The sequence below is a fragment of the Nannobrachium achirus genome, assembly GCF_963921795.1.
Source record: "Nannobrachium achirus genome assembly, chromosome: 3".
In the NCBI taxonomy this organism is placed as follows: Eukaryota; Metazoa; Chordata; class Actinopteri; order Myctophiformes; family Myctophidae; genus Nannobrachium; species Nannobrachium achirus.
Genome location: NC_137812.1, coordinates 43,944,952 through 43,966,832, shown reverse-complemented (window position 1 = coordinate 43,966,832; position 21,881 = coordinate 43,944,952). Strand labels below are relative to the sequence as shown.

Sequence of the window (21,881 nt, the reverse complement as noted above, 5' to 3'; positions counted from 1 at the left end):
TCATCTACAACACAGAAGGACAGTTCGGGCATACTGTCAATGCTGAGCAGTGATTTAGACCAGTACTTAGAGGAGAGGCCTGTTGTCAGAAGGCTTCCAGAGAAGGACATTGTCCAGGAGAAGTTTGAACAAGTAATTTTGACAAAGGACAGCAAGAAAGAGATTCTCACCATATCCACTGATAAACATATATTGTCCACAGTAGACAAGAGAATACACAAGACAGATTATGTGATGAGAGAAAATGAGGCTACAGGCAATGACATAGCAACAAGTGAGGTTGGAGAGGCCAAAGAAATGACCTCGTCTGTGGAGTTGCCATTTGAAGCGGTCCGGATAGAGAGAAAAGTCTCATTTCAATCATCTACAACAGTGAAGGACAGTTCAGGCATGCTATCAGTGCTAAGCAGTGACTTGGACCAGTACTTAGAGGAGAGGCCTCTGATCAGAAGGCCTCCAGAGAAGGTTGTTGTCCAGGAGAAATGGGAAGAAATTGTTCTTAAAACCGACAATTCTAAGGAGGTGCTATCGTCCACTGATGAAAAGCAAAATATTCCAACAGCAGATGAAATGACACCAATAGGAGACACTATGGATATGACTGATGGCGAGAAAGATGAAAAACTGTCAGAGGGGGTACGCGCCAAAGAATCAACCCCTTCTTCCATAGAGGAGAAGCCGTTTCAAGAGGTCCAGATTGAAAGAAAGACTTCACACCAACAACCTGCAATGGAGAAGGAAATGTCAGGCATGTTGTCACTACTCAGTAGTGACCTGAATCAATATCTACATGAGAGGCCTGTGGAGTCCCACAGCCATCCAATAGAGGATGTTGTTCATGAGAGTTGCGAACAAGTTTTCCTGACAAGGAACAGAACAACAGAAAAGAAAGAGATAAATATCAGAGATAGCATCATTGCAGATGTGGAGACTGGTTCCCACAATTTGCCCTCTGCAGTGTCACAATCTGATGACTCAGCAGCAACCTTTGACCAAAATGTCTTTGAACCTGAATTTGAGCACTTGGCATCCAGTAATACTGCCCCACAAAGACCCGTGGACCTACAGAACCTCCACGATGATGGGCTAAGGAGGCGGTCTTCTCAAAGAGACTCGCTGGAGACAAGTCCTATCACAGATGACAGATCTACAAAGACTAGCCCAGACTCTATCGAGCCAAGCCCCACCAGAGAATCTCCCAGTCCAGACTCTTTAGAAGGAAGTCCTACTCAAGAAAAGGACAAACAGTTCCCTTTGGCAGGAAAGACAGCTGTGTATGAGGATTATGCCTCCCATCTTAAGTCTGATTTTACTCATGACAAAGATATTTACACAGATGACGGTGAGCAGGACAATATTCAGCACACATTCCAAGGGGAAAGTGGGAGTAAGAAACACTTAACTTTTCTCTCATCAACAAGTTGTATTGATGGCGAAGTGAGTAGTGTCCTCAAAATGTCTGATTCAGCTGGTCTTTCAACAGGCATATCACCCAGTACTCTCAGCAAAGACAATACAGAGGATGACGAAGAGGACAATGCTGCCAAAAGACAATTTACACCAGAAGAGGAGATGTTTATGATGGCTGCTAAGATCAAAATGTTTGATGAAATGGAACAGGATGCCAAAATAACCAACAATGGTAAATCTTCTGAGGTCTCTACAATGTCAGAAATTGGAGATAAAAAAGATGGCTTAGTTATAGACAGTAGCCTTGTTAAACAACCTTCATCCCACAATGTTGTAGGGGAAGTCTCTGAAAAAAGATATGTGACAGAAATGACTCATGAACATGCTGAGGGGACAAATATCAGCTCAAGTACAGACATAGACTGTTTCAGTCAATCAGGTGAGCGTTCACAATTTTTTACTCCCAGTCTCAGAGAGGTTGAGAGATTTGATATAGAATGTGAAGAGTATAAGAAAGAAAACGTAGAAATGGACATTTCTGAAGATAAGGAGATTGTGGAAGCTTTAACAGCAGCTAAGCATAGTGAGCCTGATGGCTCAAGTTCTATCAGTGAGCCTCACTTTTTCCTATCAAAATCAATAGAGACTGAGGAGGCATCCAAACCAGAAGCATGCACTGATGAACTCAACACATACATAGTAGCTGCTAATAGTGAGGATGCAATGTTACAGATACATTACTTGGAGAAAGATGTTACTGTTGGAGAGTTAGTGCCTTGGAGTGCGACCCAAGAGGGTGAGGATGATGACGATGATGTAGCTTTCAATGCACGAGTTGAGGCAGAGGAACAGAGGATTCTGGGTCTTGTAGATAACAAACGGACACCTGACACAACACCTGGTCGAACTCCAACCGAAGAGGCGACCCCCAGCCCATTTCAGTTTCAGGAGGGAAAACTATTTGAAATGACCAGAGGAGGTGCCATTGACATGACTAGAAGAAGTTTTGAAGAAGATGGATATGCCTTCTTTCACATAGGGGAACACCCAGTGGATGAGGTTGTTCCAGAGGAGGCTGAAGAAGATCTAAAAGATCACATTATGCTAGATTACAGTATTTCTGGAACAGAGATCCCCCTCCAACCTTCATCTGTGACTGATGGTTCCCATGAAAAAGTTCCAGTTCCTAAACCTAGAACTCTCATTAAAACCTCAACTGATAATTCTGAAAGTGAACATCCACTCCTTCAGTCTGATCTTGGAACCTCCACGGAGGTTCATGTGGGCTCTCCAACGTCTTTGGTGAGCTTAATTAATGCTCAGAGTGAAGTTGAAAGCCCCAAAGATCTTGGATTAGGCTACCTAGACTCTACCATAGCTGACCTTCAATCAGCCACATCAACTGTTACTCGATCTGTGTACTCAGAACAGAGCCACGATTCCTCTGAATCCTCTCCAGAGGATGAGGAAGATGAAGAGGACCAGTGCTCAGTTATTGAAATGCCTGCTTCAACTCATAGTAAAGTAGGACGTTCCGGTGACGTTGCAGGGTTTGACATCCCAGCAGAATATCAGAGTGACCCGCCTCCTGTCAAATCAGAAGAAGCCAATATATATATTGACAATGGCAATGATAAACTGGATGATTCTACCTACTCAAAACACAGGGCTCAGTCTGATGCTGTTCGTGAGCCAGAAAAAGGCTGTGGTACAGACAACAGAAGTCATTCTGACAGTTACCATCTCGTAGTGAAATCCAAACAAACTCCCTCCAGACTCCCTGTCTTTACTAAGCAAATATCACCTCCTCACTCGTCCTCTTCCACTTCTCAAGCAAAAAGAGATAAACTCTCAGTTACTGAGGAGCCTAACAGGTCTTCATCAGATGCTGAGGATATTAACAGTGCTGATCACAGGAGTCCAGATTCTGTTATCTTCAAATACGACAGTAACAGTTTGGATCCTGATGTCAAACGTTTGCCACGTGTGCGACCATCCTCAGTCACAGAGGATGTGTTTGAATCCAGGCCCATCTGGGATGACACAGTCGAAACTCAGATGCAGAGAATCAGCGATGACCAAACTCCAGAGCATACGCAAGGTATTCCCAGATGTTAATGGGTTTTGCCCCCCTTTGCTCTTTCTCTGCTCCTTTTCAACAATCTTTTTTTTTTGTCATTCTCTTTCTCAAGAAATATTTCCATCACAAATCATTTCATGTTGTGTTGTTTTATCGTGAGCTGTGTCATCGTATCATGTCTATCATTGTGTCATGTGTGTGTTTCTCATATTATGTTTTGTTGTATTGTTTTGTGGTGTATTGGCTGTCTTATTGTTTTGTTTCCATATACTGTATATGTATTGTATACATAATCTCAAGATTGGCTGGCTGTGTTATTACAGTAGCTCTTCAGTAACTTGAGTAGGCATTGTAAAGCATAGTTGTCTTATATTATCCACTTATTAATGACTTAATTACTAATCCAGCTTTATTGCTTTCATTGCTTATGCTGTGATTAACCTATAAGATGTGCAATTGTTTTGATGAAATAGGAAAATCACCAACACTTAGCCTCATGAGCATGACAAATGAAAAATCACACCATTGTGTCATTATCCATTCCATTTGATTCCATTCAGATGTTACAGCCTATAACATAGAGGCCATAGTGAATAGTTAAAGACAAATCTATTTTCTCCACTTTCAAATTGGCATTCCTATTTTTGGCATGTCATTACAGGTGACAATATTCAATTAGATTGTGGAAAACTTTCAATGATAGCAAAATAGCAGATATAGAAGCTCACAACGTGTCACTGTGCTATGTGTTGTGAGCACAACACTGGCTAAGGTGTCACATACACAGAAAGTATACTCAAGATGACTGGGGCCTGTAATACTGAATGCTGTAGTCAGTGTTGTTTTTGTACCTTGGATCATGAACTATGATGACTTGGTGTCATGTTTGCCTCCGGTGGCATTTCTAGTGGATTGGCAGGATGATGCTGACAGGAAAGAGGAGACACTGGCCATCATTGCAGACCTCCTTGGGTTCAGCTGGACTGGTAAGCAGCCAAAGTATTAGTATTTTATGTCTAATGAATTTTCAATGTCATCATCATTATTGAAGTTATATATTATTTTATATTATCGTTGAGAATGGGAAATGTCATGTCAGTACAGACAGAGCTGAATTTACATTATGTGAAACAAAATAACAACTTAAGGATTGACTGTATACTGTAAGAAAGACATATCAGTTTTGTTGATTTCAGATTGACTCTTCCAAACGTGTGTGTGTGTGTGTGTGTGTGTGTGTGTGTGTGTGTGTGTGTGTGTGTGTGTGTGTGTGTGTGTGTGTTTGTTTGTGTGTGTGTGTGTGTGTGTGTGTGTGTGTGTGTGTGTGTGTGTGTGTGTGTGTGTGTGTGTGTGTGTGTGTGTGTGTGTGTGTGTGTGTGTGTGGCAGTTCACTCATTGTCATTTCACAATCTGAATAAATGTGTAGAATCAGAAAGGACCACACAGAAACAAATGTTACATTTTGATATACATACACTTACATACACTGTATATGAATTGACAGAGCTGGCACGGGAGCTGGAATTCAATGAGGATGAGATCCAGCTGGTGAGGACAGAGAACCCCAATTCCCTCCAGGAGCAGAGCCACGCCCTTCTGCAGCGCTGGACTGAGCAGGAAGGAAAGCATGCCACAGGTACAGTACATAGTCCTTACAGAGCCACTTAATACTAAAATCACTAGTTAGTCAATTATCGATGGGGCCTAGCTTTCTCAATGGAGGATGACTTTTCTCCTTCTGCCTTGTGACCTGGGGGGTACCAGACATTTTAAATGAGGGTAACTAATATATCTAGGAGAATCTGGGGGCGACTTTACCTGAAATGCGTTTGAATGTTATGACGGAGGCATGTTCAAGTTAAAACCAACTGCATGAAGGATATTATGGACTGAAATGTTTAATGAACTTTAATCAGTCTTTGTTGATGTGGCCAAAACATGTTTAATATAACGCTAATGCCTATCTTCATGGCTGATACATCCTTCCACAGAGGACTGTCTGATCAAGAGGCTGACCAAGATTAACCGTATGGACATCGTCCATCTTATTGAAACCCAAATGAACAAGTCTGTTCAAGAGCAAACATCTAGAACCTACGCAGAGATAGAAAAGACATTGGATCACAGTGAAGGTACTGACACTTGATATAGAATGTGAAAACAAAAAACAAACAATCAAACAAAACGATTCAAAGGCACAATCTTGAATGTTTTAAACCACACTATAACACACTGTAATCTCCAAGCAGTCATCTAGTCATCTGTTTTGATAGATGCTACATTTGATGTATATCCGTTATCCTAGTTACTCTGTAGCACATACTAGTTACTTATTAACACTCTATTCATCGACCACCTACCCTATTGTTAATTGAATATGTTTCATGCCAATTGCTCTGACCTTGCACTTTGTATATCGTTGCTGTCGGGTGGAACTGGAGATCTTGTAATTCGATCTACAGAGCTGTAGATTTTGTGCCAAAAGTAATGAAGTAAAAAAGAACATAAAAAGTTAAAATATGGAGGTTTCTGCCCGACAGCAACGATATAAAAAATAAATTACTAAATTATAAATGTGTGTGGATGGATATCTGCATAATGCACTTGTGTATAAAAATGTACACAAAATGTTGTTTCTTTATGTCAGTGTCAGTAGCACTATCTTCAGTACAAGAGGATGTAGAGAGCCCTAGACTGGTGCGACAGGTGGAGTCGGACCGCAGGCCGCCCCCAGCCGTCTCAGAAGAGGACCTGTCAGTTGCTTCCCTCTTGGACATGCCTTCGTGGGCAGATGTTGTTGGACACACCCACTCAGACAGCATGCACGGTGACCTGCTGGAGGAATTAGAGATCCCACAGTACGTTTATTAAAATTGACTCTGAATATGCTAGTTCTCAGATTGTTCAACATACGACCCTTCTTGGGGTAAAAAGTATATTAAAAACGAATTAAGACAAACAAAAAACTCAATGAATAAGGTTTCAGCTAAAATATCACAACAGAGCTAGTGGTGGAGAAGCGAAAAACAAGGAGCGCCAGCGTCCTCTCTCTCTCTCTCTCTTTCTGCCAAATCATATTTTATGACCTAGCCTGCTTTTATGTTTCAGTGAATTGAACCCAAATCCATGGACGTCAGAGGATGCCATTACACGAGAATCTACAACTAATGACGACATTGATGAGCAAGTAAGTTTGTCTACTTGCTCAAAAGAAGCAGCTCAGAGGAGGCTAGGATCTAAGGTAGATGATCCCCAGTACAGAGGGAATGACAATCAACGTTACCCAAGTGTTGCAGTTACACCCCTAGGAGGTGTCACCAGGCCAATGCAAGATGATGCTGAGTGCAAAGTCCAAGATGACTCCTGCCAGAGCCCACAGTTGGTGAGAGGTGATGAAGAATCATCAATAAGGATATCTGCACCGAAAGACATTGGTGTAAGCCAGTCTGAATCAGACCAAGCTGAGGCAGAGTTCAATGAGCTTTGGGGTATTTTTAGAGATACACCACAAGTTGGTTCTTATGTCTCCACTGCATTGTTTAACTTTACTCCAAAAGCCAAGCCCAAGTCAGATAAAGCCACTAGCAGAGAAATCTCCCCTAGCACAAGCACGTTTCTGTTATCTGAGCAGTGCCCTACATATCTGACCATGGCTGAAGAAGACCGAGATGTGGATCAGAAAGGCAGAGTCTCTCAGAAACATATAGATGAGATCAGAGCCCACTTTTACAGAGTGCTTTGTGGTCATGACGAGGCAAGTCTTAAATCCCTGGGCTCAGGTGATCAGGAAGATGATACAAAACTCCATGGTGCCCATCCAGAGAGCATGCCCTTCATTGACGAACCTGGAGAGGTTTCAAAATTACACAAAGTGCACTCCACTGAGTCTACTATATTCACAGCTAAGTACAGCATGATGAAACAAAATGTGGCACCTAGTGGATCTAGTCCTATGGCAATTCACTCATCTGAGAGGAACCTTAGTTTCTCTTCTGCTAGTCCAGATGGTGACAGTGCAATAGTCAGGACAAAAAAATCCTACAGGCCAAAGGCCATCACTTGCAACATTGCTATGCCCATCACCCAACTCGCATTACAAGCACATGGAAAAGAAATAGAATCTGAAGATGAGTACAGATTCATACCCATTTCTGAGAGAGAAGAGATTATGATGAAGGCAATACTGTCATCCCCTGAATCTGTGATGTCAATTAGTGATTATAGGGCTATGTCACCTGACTCTCCTTTGGGGGAGAGGGTTTTATCTCCACACTATGCTGATTCATTAGACTATGCTGATTCATTAGATGATGAGATGCATTTCTCAGATGGATGTCGATCACCAGAGGTTGAATTAAATGTTCCTCTATATGAAGCATCTCATCTAAAAGCTATATACGAGTATGAAAAGCCAGTGTGTAGTTGGGAAGACTCAGACAGTGTGCTAGATTCAAATTCTCTTAGAGGGTTCTCTGATGAATTGCATTCTGATTCACCTGACTCCTATGAATCTATGAATGAGTACAGGTCACTGTCCCCTGATTCTCCAGTGCCTGAGTATAGTCCACCTCTACCAGAGTGTCCAATGATACAGGGAGAGTATAGATCATTCTCACCTGTGACTTCAGATATAGACTGTGATGAGTTTTGGCTTGAAGATCTGTTCCCTTATAGTAGACCATGTTCACCAGACTCAGTCATATCTACTGACCGATATGCATGTCTTTCACCAGACTCCCCCATACCACAGTATGGGCCATTATTACCAGCATATTCTGTTTCTTTGTCTAGACATAGATCTTTTTCTGCTGAGTCAGTCTATTTTCTCCTGGACTACACTGATTTATGTCAGGAGGATTTGTTTCCACAAGAAAGACCAGATTCACCTGAATCTGTGTTCTCTGAAATTGAATGTAATGAGTCAACTGATTCATTTGCTGACTCAATGGAATTTGTCAGTTCAGAAAGTGACGCAGAGATGGAATGGGACTTTGTACAGTTTTCTTCTGTTTCAGAGTACCCGCTCTCCCCTGAATCAATATATTCAGATGATGGAAATCTTGTTTATCTAGGTGATTTGTTCACCTACACAAGACCACTTTCACCAGAATCGGTTGCGTCTGTTGAGGCGTATAAGCCCCTTTCTCCTGACTCACCGGTTCCCCAATACGACAATCTGTGTTGTGATTATTACTTAATTTTCTCAGGAAATAGGTCAGCTTCAACTGAGTTAGAAACTTCAGGGTGGGAATGTTCTGATATTTGTCTGGAAGGATTATTCCAAGAGGAAAGAGTAGATTCACCTGTTTCTCTCGCATCACTTGATGAATATAGACCCCTGTCTCCAGACTCTCCTGTTCCACAATTTACATGTCTCTTGCTCCCGGATCAGTCGTCTGTTGGGTCAGATAGATCAAATTCTCCAGAATTACTGATGTCAGATGTAGAATATGCTGATTTAAGTCTAGGCGAACTGTATTATGAGAATAGAGCTGATTCACCAGCCTCTGTTATGTTACAGATACCATCATATAGAACAGGATTCGCTGACTGTGAGACTGAGCTAAACAAAAATAGTAGTCCAGGTTCTCAGTTCACTTCAGGAGATTGTGACTACTATCTACATTCAAATTCAAGTGCATATTCTTTACCTTTATATTTGAATGTTGACTACACTGAGAACAGCCTTAATGAACCATTTGCTTGGAACAAGCCAGATGCTCCTGAAGCAGAGGTGTCAGAGAGTGACACCAGGTCTTCGTCTCCGGAATCTGAGGCATCTCAATGCAGTTTTTCATTCTATGAACTGTTAATTTCTGAAGCCTCCAGAGCACAACTAAGGAGTCAGTATTGTGATTATTATTTACTATACTCAGGAGGAAAGCCAGGTGAGGAATCTTTGGAACCTTTAAAATCCAATATTAGTCAAGGAGATTTAATGAGTAAAGAGAGTTTATGGAAAGACGAAAGTCAAAGAATTTTGCCTCCAGAATCATTGTCTACAGATATTGTTTCATATTTTCTCCAGGACTGGTTGGTAGATATTAGACAGTCGTCACCAGAATCTGTGATATCAACTGAGGAACATCTCTTTCCTGAATTGGCAATATCAGGATTCATAAATCTACATTGTGATTATTTTATTAAATATTCTGAAAGTAGACCGGTGTCTCCTCTGTCAAGGATCGAAAACTCTGGATATAGGCCATGTATTAATATTCAACACTCTGAAATGTCAGGTGAAAATGAAAGGCAACTTGAAGTTAAACTTCTGCCTGAATCAGAATATCCCAAGTCAGAAACCACGACTGATGAGAATAGACAAAATACACCTGTGTCATCACGAGAATCCATAGCATCAGTTGACGGATACAGTCTTTCGCCATCAATTTGTGGAAAACTTACTAATCAATATTCTTATTACTATTTACATTACTCTAGAAGTAGTCCACCATCACCGATCTCAATGATTTCAGACAATGAGAATTCTGGAAATTGTCAAGATAGACCTTGTCATGGTAAGAGACTAAACTCTTCCGAAACACGTGTTGCAGATGAACACACAGTTGCTATACAGAGCAGGCTAAAACCTACATCACAAGATACTCAGTCATCAGATGATTATTCCAATGTTAATTATCCCAAGGAGTACTCAGAAGACCCTGTTCAAATTGAAGATGTAACGCTATCATCCGAACCAGTGGTATTTGACTTTGTTCAGAGACCCAAATATGTTTTAAGGTTCATGGAATCGATCTCTCCGAAGACACCGATATTACATTTGGATGATGAATCCAACAGTACAGAACAGAAGGAGTCTTCTCTGGACCAATGGAAAAGCGACTTAAGAAGCGACTTAAGAATGGAGTCAGACTCATTCACATCACACGAGAAAACTCTGCAAATTAGCAAACCTCTGAATGCACCGATAATTCTGTCAGCAGTGAAACCTCTAAGCTATGCAGATGTTGTGAAAGGTACAGCCAGCTTGAAAGAGGAAGATACTAAACAGGAAGCACATGAAATTAGACCTCTTTCCCCTGAATCATGGTCATCCGACGATGATTACAATCAGTCTTACCTTGACTATTGGATGACTGAATTAAGACCTCAGTCCACTGACTCTGAACCATCTCTGGATGAATATAGGCCCCTCTCTCCTGACTCTCCCATACCTTGGTTCAAATGGCAGGTTCATGTTTATGATTTTGGATATCTAGCAAATAGGTCGCCTTCACCGGTGTCAGACACATCAGATTGGGAAGATGTCGATATATGTCTTGAAAGCCTGTTTGAAGGAGCGAGACCATATTCTCCAGAATCCATGTTAGCAGACATTGAACTGGAAGAGCTGTCTCAAGAGAGGCCCCTTTCCCCAGAGTCAATATCTTCAGATTTTGAGTTTTCAGGCTTGCAGGAGTGGTTAGCAGACTTTAGACCATCCTCCCCAGGGTCTGTGGCATCAGTTGAGGCATACAGCTCTTGGCGTCCTCTCCCGACCCTTGCTCAACTCAGGCACCATCACTGTGATTATTATTTGCATTACTCTAGCAGCAGACCATCGTCCCCCCTGTCAGTGATTTCAGACAATGATTATTCTGGATATTGCCTAGAGGACCTGCTTTCGGACAAAAGACCAGATTCCCCAGAGTCACTTGTTGACTTTGAGCTTGAGTGGTTATTTAGTAACAGGCCCTTGACACCAGAATCAGTATTGTCAGATTTTGATTATTCACACCTGCAGGACTGGTTGGCAGGATTTAGGCCATACTCACCAGAATCTGTAGCATCACTTGAAGAGTGCCACTTGTCTGCTCACCCGACAGATGGCCAAGTCAGTGATCAACATTGTAACTACTACTTACAGTATACTGAAGGTAGACCCGAGTCACCTTCGTCTATGGTGTCAGACATTGAGTACTCTGGTTATTGTTTGAAGGACTTGTTTGATGAAAACAGGCCAGACTCACCAGACTCATTCACATCACATGAGAAAACTCAGACAATTAGCGAACCTCTAGCTGCACCGAGAATTCTGTCCGCAGTGAAACCTCTAAGCTATGCAGATGTTGTGAAAGGTACAGCCAGCTTGAAAAAGGAAGAGCCTAGCGTTAAACAAGAAGCACATGAAATTAGAACTCTTTCCCCTGAATCATGGTCATCCGACGATGATTACAATCAGTCTTACCTTGACTATTGGATGACTGAATTAAGACCTCAGTCCACTGACTCCGAACCATCTCTGGATGAATATAGGCCCCTCTCTCCTGACTCTCCCATACCTTGGTTCAAATGGCAGGTTCATGTTTATGATTTTGGATATCTAGCAAATAGGTCGCCTTCACCGGTGTCAGACACATCAGATTGGGAAGATGATGATATATGTCTTGAAAGCCTGTTTGAAGGAGCGAGACCATATTCTCCAGAATCCATGTTAGCAGACATTGAACTGGAAGAGCTGTCTCAAGAGAGGCCCCTTTCCCCAGAGTCAATATCTTCAGATTTTGAGTTTTCAGGCTTGCAGGAGTGGTTAGCAGACTTTAGACCATCCTCCCCAGGGTCTGTGGCATCAGTTGAGGCATACAGCTCTTGGCGTCCTCTCCCGACCCTTGCTCAACTCAGGCACCATCACTGTGATTATTATTTGCATTACTCTAGCAGCAGACCATCGTCCCCCCTGTCAGTGATTTCAGACAATGATTATTCTGGATATTGCCTAGAGGACCTGCTTTCGGACAAAAGACCAGATTCCCCAGAGTCACTTGTTGACTTTGAGCTTGAGTGGTTATTTAGTAACAGGCCCTTGACACCAGAATCAATATTGTCAGATTTTGATTATTCACACCTGCAGGACTGGTTGGCAGGATTTAGGCCATACTCACCAGAATCTGTAGCATCACTTGAAGAGTGCCACTTGTCTGCTCACCCGACAGATGGCCAAGTCAGTGATCAACATTGTAACTACTACTTACAGTATACTGAAGGTAGACCCGAGTCACCTTCGTCTATGGTGTCAGACATTGAGTACTCTGGTTATTGTTTGAAGGACTTGTTTGATGAAAACAGGCCAGACTCACCAGACTCATTCACATCACATGAGAAAACTCAGACAATTAGCGAACCTCTAGCTGCACCGAGAATTCTGTCCGCAGTGAAACCTCTAAGCTATGCAGATGTTGTGAAAGGTACAGCCAGCTTGAAAAAGGAAGAGCCTAGCGTTAAACAAGAAGCACATGATATTAGACCTCTTTCCCCTGAATCATGGTCATCCGACGATGATTACAATCAGTCTTACCTTGACTATTGGATGACTGAATTAAGACCTCAGTCCACTGACTCCGAACCATCTCTGGATGAATATAGGCCCCTCTCTCCTGACTCTCCCATACCTTGGTTCAAATGGCAGGTTCATGTTTATGATTTTGCATATCTAGCAAATAGGTCGCCTTCACCGGTGTCAGACACATCAGATTGGGAAGATGACGATATATGTCTTGAAAGCCTGTTTGAAGGAGCGAGACCACATTCTCCAGAATCCATGTTAGCAGACATTGAACTGGAAGAGCTGTCTCAAGAGAGGCCCCTTTCCCCAGAGTCAATATCTTCAGATTTTGAGTTTTCAGGCTTGCAGGAGTGGTTAGCAGACTTTAGACCATCCTCCCCAGGGTCTGTGGCATCAGTTGAGGCATACAGCTCTTGGCGTCCTCTCCCGACCCTTGCTCAACTCAGGCACCATCACTGTGATTATTATTTGCATTACTCTAGCAGCAGACCATCGTCCCCCCTGTCAGTGATTTCAGACAATGATTATTCTGGATATTGCCTAGAGGACCTGCTTTCGTACAAAAGACCAGATTCCCCAGAGTCACTTGTTGACTTTGAGCTTGAGTGGTTATTTAGTAACAGGCCCTTGACACCAGAATCAGTATTGTCAGATTTTGATTATTCACACCTGCAGGACTGGTTGGCAGGATTTAGGCCATACTCACCAGAATCTGTAGCATCACTTGAAGAGTGCCACTTGTCTGCTCACCCGACAGATGGCCAAGTCAGTGATCAACATTGTAACTACTACTTACAGTATACTGAAGGTAGACCCGAGTCACCTTCGTCTATGGTGTCAGACATTGAGTACTCTGGTTATTGTTTGAAGGACTTGTTTGATGAAAACAGGCCAGACTCACCAGACTCATTCAAATCACATGAGAAAACTCAGACAATTAGCGAACCTCTAGCTGCACAGAGAATTCTGTCTGCAGTGAAACCTCTAAGCTATGCAGATGTTGTGAAAGGTACAGCCAGCTTGAAAAAGGAAGAGCCTAGCGTTAAACAAGAAGCACATGAAATTAGACCTCTTTCCCCTGAATCATGGTCATCCGACGATGATTACAATCAGTCTTACCTTGACTATTGGATGACTGAATTAAGACCTCAGTCCACTGACTCCGAACCATCTCTGGATGAATATAGGCCCCTCTCTCCTGACTCTCCCATACCTTGGTTTAAATGGCAGGTTCATGTTTATGATTTTGCATATCTAGCAAATAGGTCGCCTTCACCGGTGTCAGACACATCAGATTGGGAAGATGACGATATATGTCTTGAAAGCCTGTTTGAAGGAGTGAGACCATATTCTCCAGAATCCATGTTAGCAGACATTGAACTGGAAGAGCTGTCTCAAGAGAGGCCCCTTTCCCCAGAGTCAATATCTTCAGATTTTGAGTTTTCAGGCTTGCAGGAGTGGTTAGCAGACTTTAGACCATCCTCCCCAGGGTCTGTGGCATCAGTTGAGGCATACAGCTCTTGGCGTCCTCTCCCGACCCTTGCTCAACTCAGGCACCATCACTGTGATTATTATTTGCATTACTCTAGCAGCAGACCATCGTCCCCCCTGTCAGTGATTTCAGACAATGATTATTCTGGATATTGCCTAGAGGACCTGCTTTCGTACAAAAGACCATATTCCCCAGAGTCACTTGTTGACTTTGAGCTTGAGTGGTTATTTAGTAACAGGCCCTTGACACCAGAATCAGTATTGTCAGATTTTGATTATTCACACCTGCAGGACTGGTTGGCAGGATTTAGGCCATACTCACCAGAATCTGTAGCATCACTTGAAGAGTGCCACTTGTCTGCTCACCCGACAGATGGCCAAGTCAGTTATCAACATTGTAACTACTACTTACAGTATACTGAAGGTAGACCCGAGTCACCTTCGTCTATGGTGTCAGACATTGAGTACTCTGGTTATTGTTTGAAGGACTTGTTTGATGAAAACAGGCCAGACTCACCAGACTCATTCAAATCACATGAGAAAACTCAGACAATTAGCGAACCTCTAGCTGCACCGAGAATTCTGTCCGCAGTGAAACCTCTAAGCTATGCAGATGTTGTGAAAGGTACAGCCAGCTTGAAAAAGGAAGAGCCTAGCGTTAAACAAGAAGCACATGAAATTAGACCTCTTTCCCCTGAATCATGGTCATCCGACGATGATTACAATCAGTCTTACCTTGACTATTGGATGACTGAATTAAGACCTCAGTCCACTGACTCCGAACCATCTCTGGATGAATATAGGCCCCTCTCTCCTGACTCTCCCATACCTTGGTTTAAATGGCAGGTTCATGTTTATGATTTTGCATATCTAGCAAATAGGTCGCCTTCACCGGTGTCAGACACATCAGATTGGGAAGATGACGATATATGTCTTGAAAGCCTGTTTGAAGGAGCGAGACCATATTCTCCAGAATCCATGTTAGCAGACATTGAACTGGAAGAGCTGTCTCAAGAGAGGCCCCTTTCCCCAGAGTCAATATCTTCAGATTTTGAGTTTTCAGGCTTGCAGGAGTGGTTAGCAGACTTTAGACCATCCTCCCCAGGGTCTGTGGCATCAGTTGAGGCATACAGCTCTTGGCGTCCTCTCCCGACCCTTGCTCAACTCAGGCACCATCACTGTGATTATTATTTGCATTACTCTAGCAGCAGACCATCGTCCCCCCTGTCAGTGATTTCAGACAATGATTATTCTGGATATTGCCTAGAGGACCTGCTTTCGTACAAAAGACCAGATTCCCCAGAGTCACTTGTTGACTTTGAGCTTGAGTGGTTATTTAGTAACAGGCCCTTGACACCAGAATCAGTATTGTCAGATTTTGATTATTCACACCTGCAGGACTGGTTGGCAGGATTTAGGCCATACTCACCAGAATCTGTAGCATCACTTGAAGAGTGCCACTTGTCTGCTCACCCGACAGATGGCCAAGTCAGTTATCAACATTGTAACTACTACTTACAGTATACTGAAGGTAGACCCGAGTCACCTTCGTCTATGGTGTCAGACATTGAGTACTCTGGTTATTGTTTGAAGGACTTGTTTGATGAAAACAGGCCAGACTCACCAGACTCATTCAAATCACATGAGAAAACTCAGACAATTAGCGAACCTCTAGCTGCACCGAGAATTCTGTCCGCAGTGAAACCTCTAAGCTATGCAGATGTTGTGAAAGGTACAGCCAGCTTGAAAAAGGAAGAGCCTAGCGTTAAACAAGAAGCACATGAAATTAGACCTCTTTCCCCTGAATCATGGTCATCCGACGATGATTACAATCAGTCTTACCTTGACTATTGGATGACTGAATTAAGACCTCAGTCCACTGACTCCGAACCATCTCTGGATGAATATAGGCCCCTCTCTCCTGACTCTCCCATACCTTGGTTTAAATGGCAGGTTCATGTTTATGATTTTGCATATCTAGCAAATAGGTCGCCTTCACCGGTGTCAGACACATCAGATTGGGAAGATGACGATATATGTCTTGAAAGCCTGTTTGAAGGAGTGAGACCATATTCTCCAGAATCCATGTTAGCAGACATTGAACTGGAAGAGCTGTCTCAAGAGAGGCCCCTTTCCCCAGAGTCAATATCTTCAGATTTTGAGTTTTCAGGCTTGCAGGAGTGGTTAGCAGACTTTAGACCATCCTCCCCAGGGTCTGTGGCATCAGTTGAGGCATACAGCTCTTGGCGTCCTCTCCCGACCCTTGCTCAACTCAGGCACCATCACTGTGATTATTATTTGCATTACTCTAGCAGCAGACCATCGTCCCCCCTGTCAGTGATTTCAGACAATGATTATTCTGGATATTGCCTAGAGGACCTGCTTTCGTACAAAAGACCATATTCCCCAGAGTCACTTGTTGACTTTGAGCTTGAGTGGTTATTTAGTAACAGGCCCTTGACACCAGAATCAGTATTGTCAGATTTTGATTATTCACACCTGCAGGACTGGTTGGCAGGATTTAGGCCATACTCACCAGAATCTGTAGCATCACTTGAAGAGTGCCACTTGTCTGCTCACCCGACAGATGGCCAAGTCAGTTATCAACATTGTAACTACTACTTACAGTATACTGAAGGTAGACCCGAGTCACCTTCGTCTATGGTGTCAGACATTGAGTACTCTGGTTATTGTTTGAAGGACTTGTTTGATGAAAACAGGCCAGACTCACCAGACTCATTCAAATCACATGAGAAAACTCAGACAATTAGCGAACCTCTAGCTGCACCGAGAATTCTGTCCGCAGTGAAACCTCTAAGCTATGCAGATGTTGTGAAAGGTACAGCCAGCTTGAAAAAGGAAGAGCCTAGCGTTAAACAAGAAGCACATGAAATTAGACCTCTTTCCCCTGAATCATGGTCATCCGACGATGATTACAATCAGTCTTACCTTGACTATTGGATGACTGAATTAAGACCTCAGTCCACTGACTCCGAACCATCTCTGGATGAATATAGGCCCCTCTCTCCTGACTCTCCCATACCTTGGTTTAAATGGCAGGTTCATGTTTATGATTTTGCATATCTAGCAAATAGGTCGCCTTCACCGGTGTCAGACACATCAGATTGGGAAGATGACGATATATGTCTTGAAAGCCTGTTTGAAGGAGCGAGACCATATTCTCCAGAATCCATGTTAGCAGACATTGAACTGGAAGAGCTGTCTCAAGAGAGGCCCCTTTCCCCAGAGTCAATATCTTCAGATTTTGAGTTTTCAGGCTTGCAGGAGTGGTTAGCAGACTTTAGACCATCCTCCCCAGGGTCTGTGGCATCAGTTGAGGCATACAGCTCTTGGCGTCCTCTCCCGACCCTTGCTCAACTCAGGCACCATCACTGTGATTATTATTTGCATTACTCTAGCAGCAGACCATCGTCCCCCTTGTCAGTGATTTCAGACAATGATTATTCTGGATATTGCCTAGAGGACCTGCTTTCGTACAAAAGACCAGATTCCCCAGAGTCACTTGTTGACTTTGAGCTTGAGTGGTTATTTAGTAACAGGCCCTTGACACCAGAATCAGTATTGTCAGATTTTGATTATTCACACCTGCAGGACTGGTTGGCAGGATTTAGGCCATACTCACCAGAATCTGTAGCATCACTTGAAGAGTGCCACTTGTCTGCTCACCCGACAGATGGCCAAGTCAGTTATCAACATTGTAACTACTACTTACAGTATACTGAAGGTAGACCCGAGTCACCTTCGTCTATGGTGTCAGACATTGAGTACTCTGGTTATTGTTTGAAGGACTTGTTTGATGAAAACAGGCCAGACTCACCAGACTCATTCAAATCACATGAGAAAACTCAGACAATTAGCGAACCTCTAGCTGCACCGAGAATTCTGTCCGCAGTGAAACCTCTAAGCTATGCAGATGTTGTGAAAGGTACAGCCAGCTTGAAAAAGGAAGAGCCTAGCGTTAAACAAGAAGCACATGAAATTAGACCTCTTTCCCCTGAATCATGGTCATCCGACGATGATTACAATCAGTCTTACCTTGACTATTGGATGACTGAATTAAGACCTCAGTCCACTGACTCCGAACCATCTCTGGATGAATATAGGCCCCTCTCTCCTGACTCTCCCATACCTTGGTTTAAATGGCAGGTTCATGTTTATGATTTTGCATATCTAGCAAATAGGTCGCCTTCACCGGTGTCAGACACATCAGATTGGGAAGATGACGATATATGTCTTGAAAGCCTGTTTGAAGGAGCGAGACCATATTCTCCAGAATCCATGTTAGCAGACATTGAACTGGAAGAGCTGTCTCAAGAGAGGCCCCTTTCCCCAGAGTCAATATCTTCAGATTTTGAGTTTTCAGGCTTGCAGGAGTGGTTAGCAGACTTTAGACCATCCTCCCCAGGGTCTGTGGCATCAGTTGAGGCATACAGCTCTTGGCGTCCTCTCCCGACCCTTGCTCAACTCAGGCACCATCACTGTGATTATTATTTGCATTACTCTAGCAGCAGACCATCGTCCCCCCTGTCAGTGATTTCAGACAATGATTATTCTGGATATTGCCTAGAGGACCTGCTTTCGTACAAAAGACCAGATTCCCCAGAGTCACTTGTTGACTTTGAGCTTGAGTGGTTATTTAGTAACAGGCCCTTGACACCAGAATCAGTATTGTCAGATTTTGATTATTCACACCTGCAGGACTGGTTGGCAGGATTTAGGCCATACTCACCAGAATCTGTAGCATCACTTGAAGAGTGCCACTTGTCTGCTCACCCGACAGATGGCCAAGTCAGTTATCAACATTGTAACTACTACTTACAGTATACTGAAGGTAGACCCGAGTCACCTTCGTCTATGGTGTCAGACATTGAGTACTCTGGTTATTGTTTGAAGGACTTGTTTGATGAAAACAGGCCAGACTCACCAGACTCATTCAAATCACATGAGAAAACTCAGACAATTAGCGAACCTCTAGCTGCACCGAGAATTCTGTCCGCAGTGAAACCTCTAAGCTATGCAGATGTTGTGAAAGGTACAGCCAGCTTGAAAAAGGAAGAGCCTAGCGTTAAACAAGAAGCACATGAAATTAGACCTCTTTCCCCTGAATCATGGTCATCCGACGATGATTACAATCAGTCTTACCTTGACTATTGGATGACTGAATTAAGACCTCAGTCCACTGACTCCGAACCATCTCTGGATGAATATAGGCCCCTCTCTCCTGACTCTCCCATACCTTGGTTCAAATGGCAGGTTCATGTTTATGATTTTGCATATCTAGCAAATAGGTCGCCTTCACCGGTGTCAGACACATCAGATTGGGAAGATGACGATATATGTCTTGAAAGCCTGTTTGAAGGAGCGAGACCATATTCTCCAGAATCCATGTTAGCAGACATTGAACTGGAAGAGCTGTCTCAAGAGAGGCCCCTTTCCCCAGAGTCAATATCTTCAGATTTTGAGTTTTCAGGCTTGCAGGAGTGGTTAGCAGACTTTAGACCATCCTCCCCAGGGTCTGTGACATCAGTTGAGGCATACAGCTCTTGGCGTCCTCTCCCGACCCTTGCTCAACTCAGGCACCATCACTGTGATTATTATTTGCATTACTCTAGCAGCAGACCATCGTCCCCCCTGTCAGTGATGTCAGACAATGATTATTCTGGATATTGCCTAGAGGACCTGCTTTCGGACAAAAGACCAGATTCCCCAGAGTCACTTGTTGACTTTGAGCTTGAGTGGTTATTTAGTAACAGGCCCTTGACACCAGAATCAGTATTGTCAGATTTTGATTATTCACACCTGCAGGACTGGTTGGCAGGATTTAGGCCATACTCACCAGAATCTGTAGCATCACTTGAAGAGTGCCACTTGTCTGCTCACCCGACAGATGGCCAAGTCAGTGATCAACATTGTAACTACTACTTACAGTATACTGAAGGTAGACCCGAGTCACCTTCGTCTATGGTGTCAGACATTGAGTACTCTGGTTATTGTTTGAAGGACTTGTTTGATGAAAACAGGCCAGACTCACCAGACTCATTCAAATCACATGAGAAAACTCAGACAATTAGCGAACCTCTAGCTGCACCGAGAATTCTGTCCGCAGTGAAACCTCTAAGCTATGCAGATGTTGTTAAAGGTACAGCCAGCTTGAAAAAGGAAGAGCCTAGCGTTAAACAAGAAGCACATGAAATTAGACCTCTTTCCCCTGAATCCTGGTCATCCGACAATGATTACAATCAGTCTTACCTTGACTATTGGATGACTGAATTAAGACCTCAGTCCACTGACTCCGAACCATCTCTGGATGAATATAGGCCCCTCTCTCCTGACTCTCCCATACCTTGGTTTAAATGGCAGGTTCATGTTTATGATTTTGCATATCTAGCAAATAGGTCGCCTTCACCGGTGTCAGACACATCAGATTGGGAAGATGACGATATATGTCTTGAAAGCCTGTTTGAAGGAGTGAGACCATATTCTCCAGAATCCATGTTAGCAGACATTGAACTGGAAGAGCTGTCTCAAGAGAGGCCCCTTTCCCCAGAGTCAATATCTTCAGATTTTGAGTTTTCAGGCTTGCAGGAGTGGTTAGCAGACTTTAGACCATCCTCCCCAGGGTCTGTGGCATCAGTTGAGGCATACAGCTCTTGGCGTCCTCTCCCGACCCTTGCTCAACTCAGGCACCATCACTGTGATTATTATTTGCATTACTCTAGCAGCAGACCATCGTCCCCCCTGTCAGTGATTTCAGACAATGATTATTCTGGATATTGCCTAGAGGACCTGCTTTCGTACAAAAGACCAGATTCCCCAGAGTCACTTGTTGACTTTGAGCTTGAGTGGTTATTTAGTAACAGGCCCTTGACACCAGAATCAGTATTGTCAGATTTTGATTATTCACACCTGCAGGACTGGTTGGCAGGATTTAGGCCATACTCACCAGAATCTGTAGCATCACTTGAAGAGTGCCACTTGTCTGCTCACCCGACAGATGGCCAAGTCAGTTATCAACATTGTAACTACTACTTACAGTATACTGAAGGTAGACCCGAGTCACCTTCGTCTATGGTGTCAGACATTGAGTACTCTGGTTATTGTTTGAAGGACTTGTTTGATGAAAACAGGCCAGACTCACCAGACTCATTCAAATCACATGAGAAAACTCAGACAATTAGCGAACCTCTAGCTGCACCGAGAATTCTGTCCGCAGTGAAACCTCTAAGCTATGCAGATGTTGTGAAAGGTACAGCCAGCTTGAAAAAGGAAGAGCCTAGCGTTAAACAAGAAGCACATGAAATTAGACCTCTTTCCCCTGAATCATGGTCATCCGACGATGATTACAATCAGTCTTACCTTGACTATTGGATGACTGAATTAAGACCTCAGTCCACTGACTCCGAACCATCTCTGGATGAATATAGGCCCCTCTCTCCTGACTCTCCCATACCTTGGTTCAAATGGCAGGTTCATGTTTATGATTTTGCATATCTAGCAAATAGGTCGCCTTCACCGGTGTCAGACACATCAGATTGGGAAGATGACGATATATGTCTTGAAAGCCTGTTTGAAGGAGCGAGACCATATTCTCCAGAA

At 43.3% G+C, this 21,881-nt stretch overlaps 1 protein-coding gene across 1 annotated transcript in view; it reads left to right on the top strand.

Annotated features, from left to right (window-relative positions):
* LOC308282274 (ankyrin-2-like) overlaps positions 1-21,881 on the top strand; it is a gene marked incomplete at both ends in the record, with an annotated part of 151,297 nt that overhangs the window by 49,851 nt on the left and 79,565 nt on the right. The window contains 9 exons of the mRNA XM_080722621.1: positions 1,069-1,342; positions 1,484-1,642; positions 2,054-3,118; positions 3,245-3,511; positions 4,399-4,476; positions 4,995-5,126; positions 5,482-5,622; positions 6,138-6,348; positions 6,599-6,677. Coding sequence (XP_080578747.1) covers positions 1,069-1,342; positions 1,484-1,642; positions 2,054-3,118; positions 3,245-3,511; positions 4,399-4,476; positions 4,995-5,126; positions 5,482-5,622; positions 6,138-6,348; positions 6,599-6,677 — 2,406 coding nt within the window. The remainder of the gene's footprint in view (positions 1-1,068; positions 1,343-1,483; positions 1,643-2,053; positions 3,119-3,244; positions 3,512-4,398; positions 4,477-4,994; positions 5,127-5,481; positions 5,623-6,137; positions 6,349-6,598; positions 6,678-21,881) is intronic.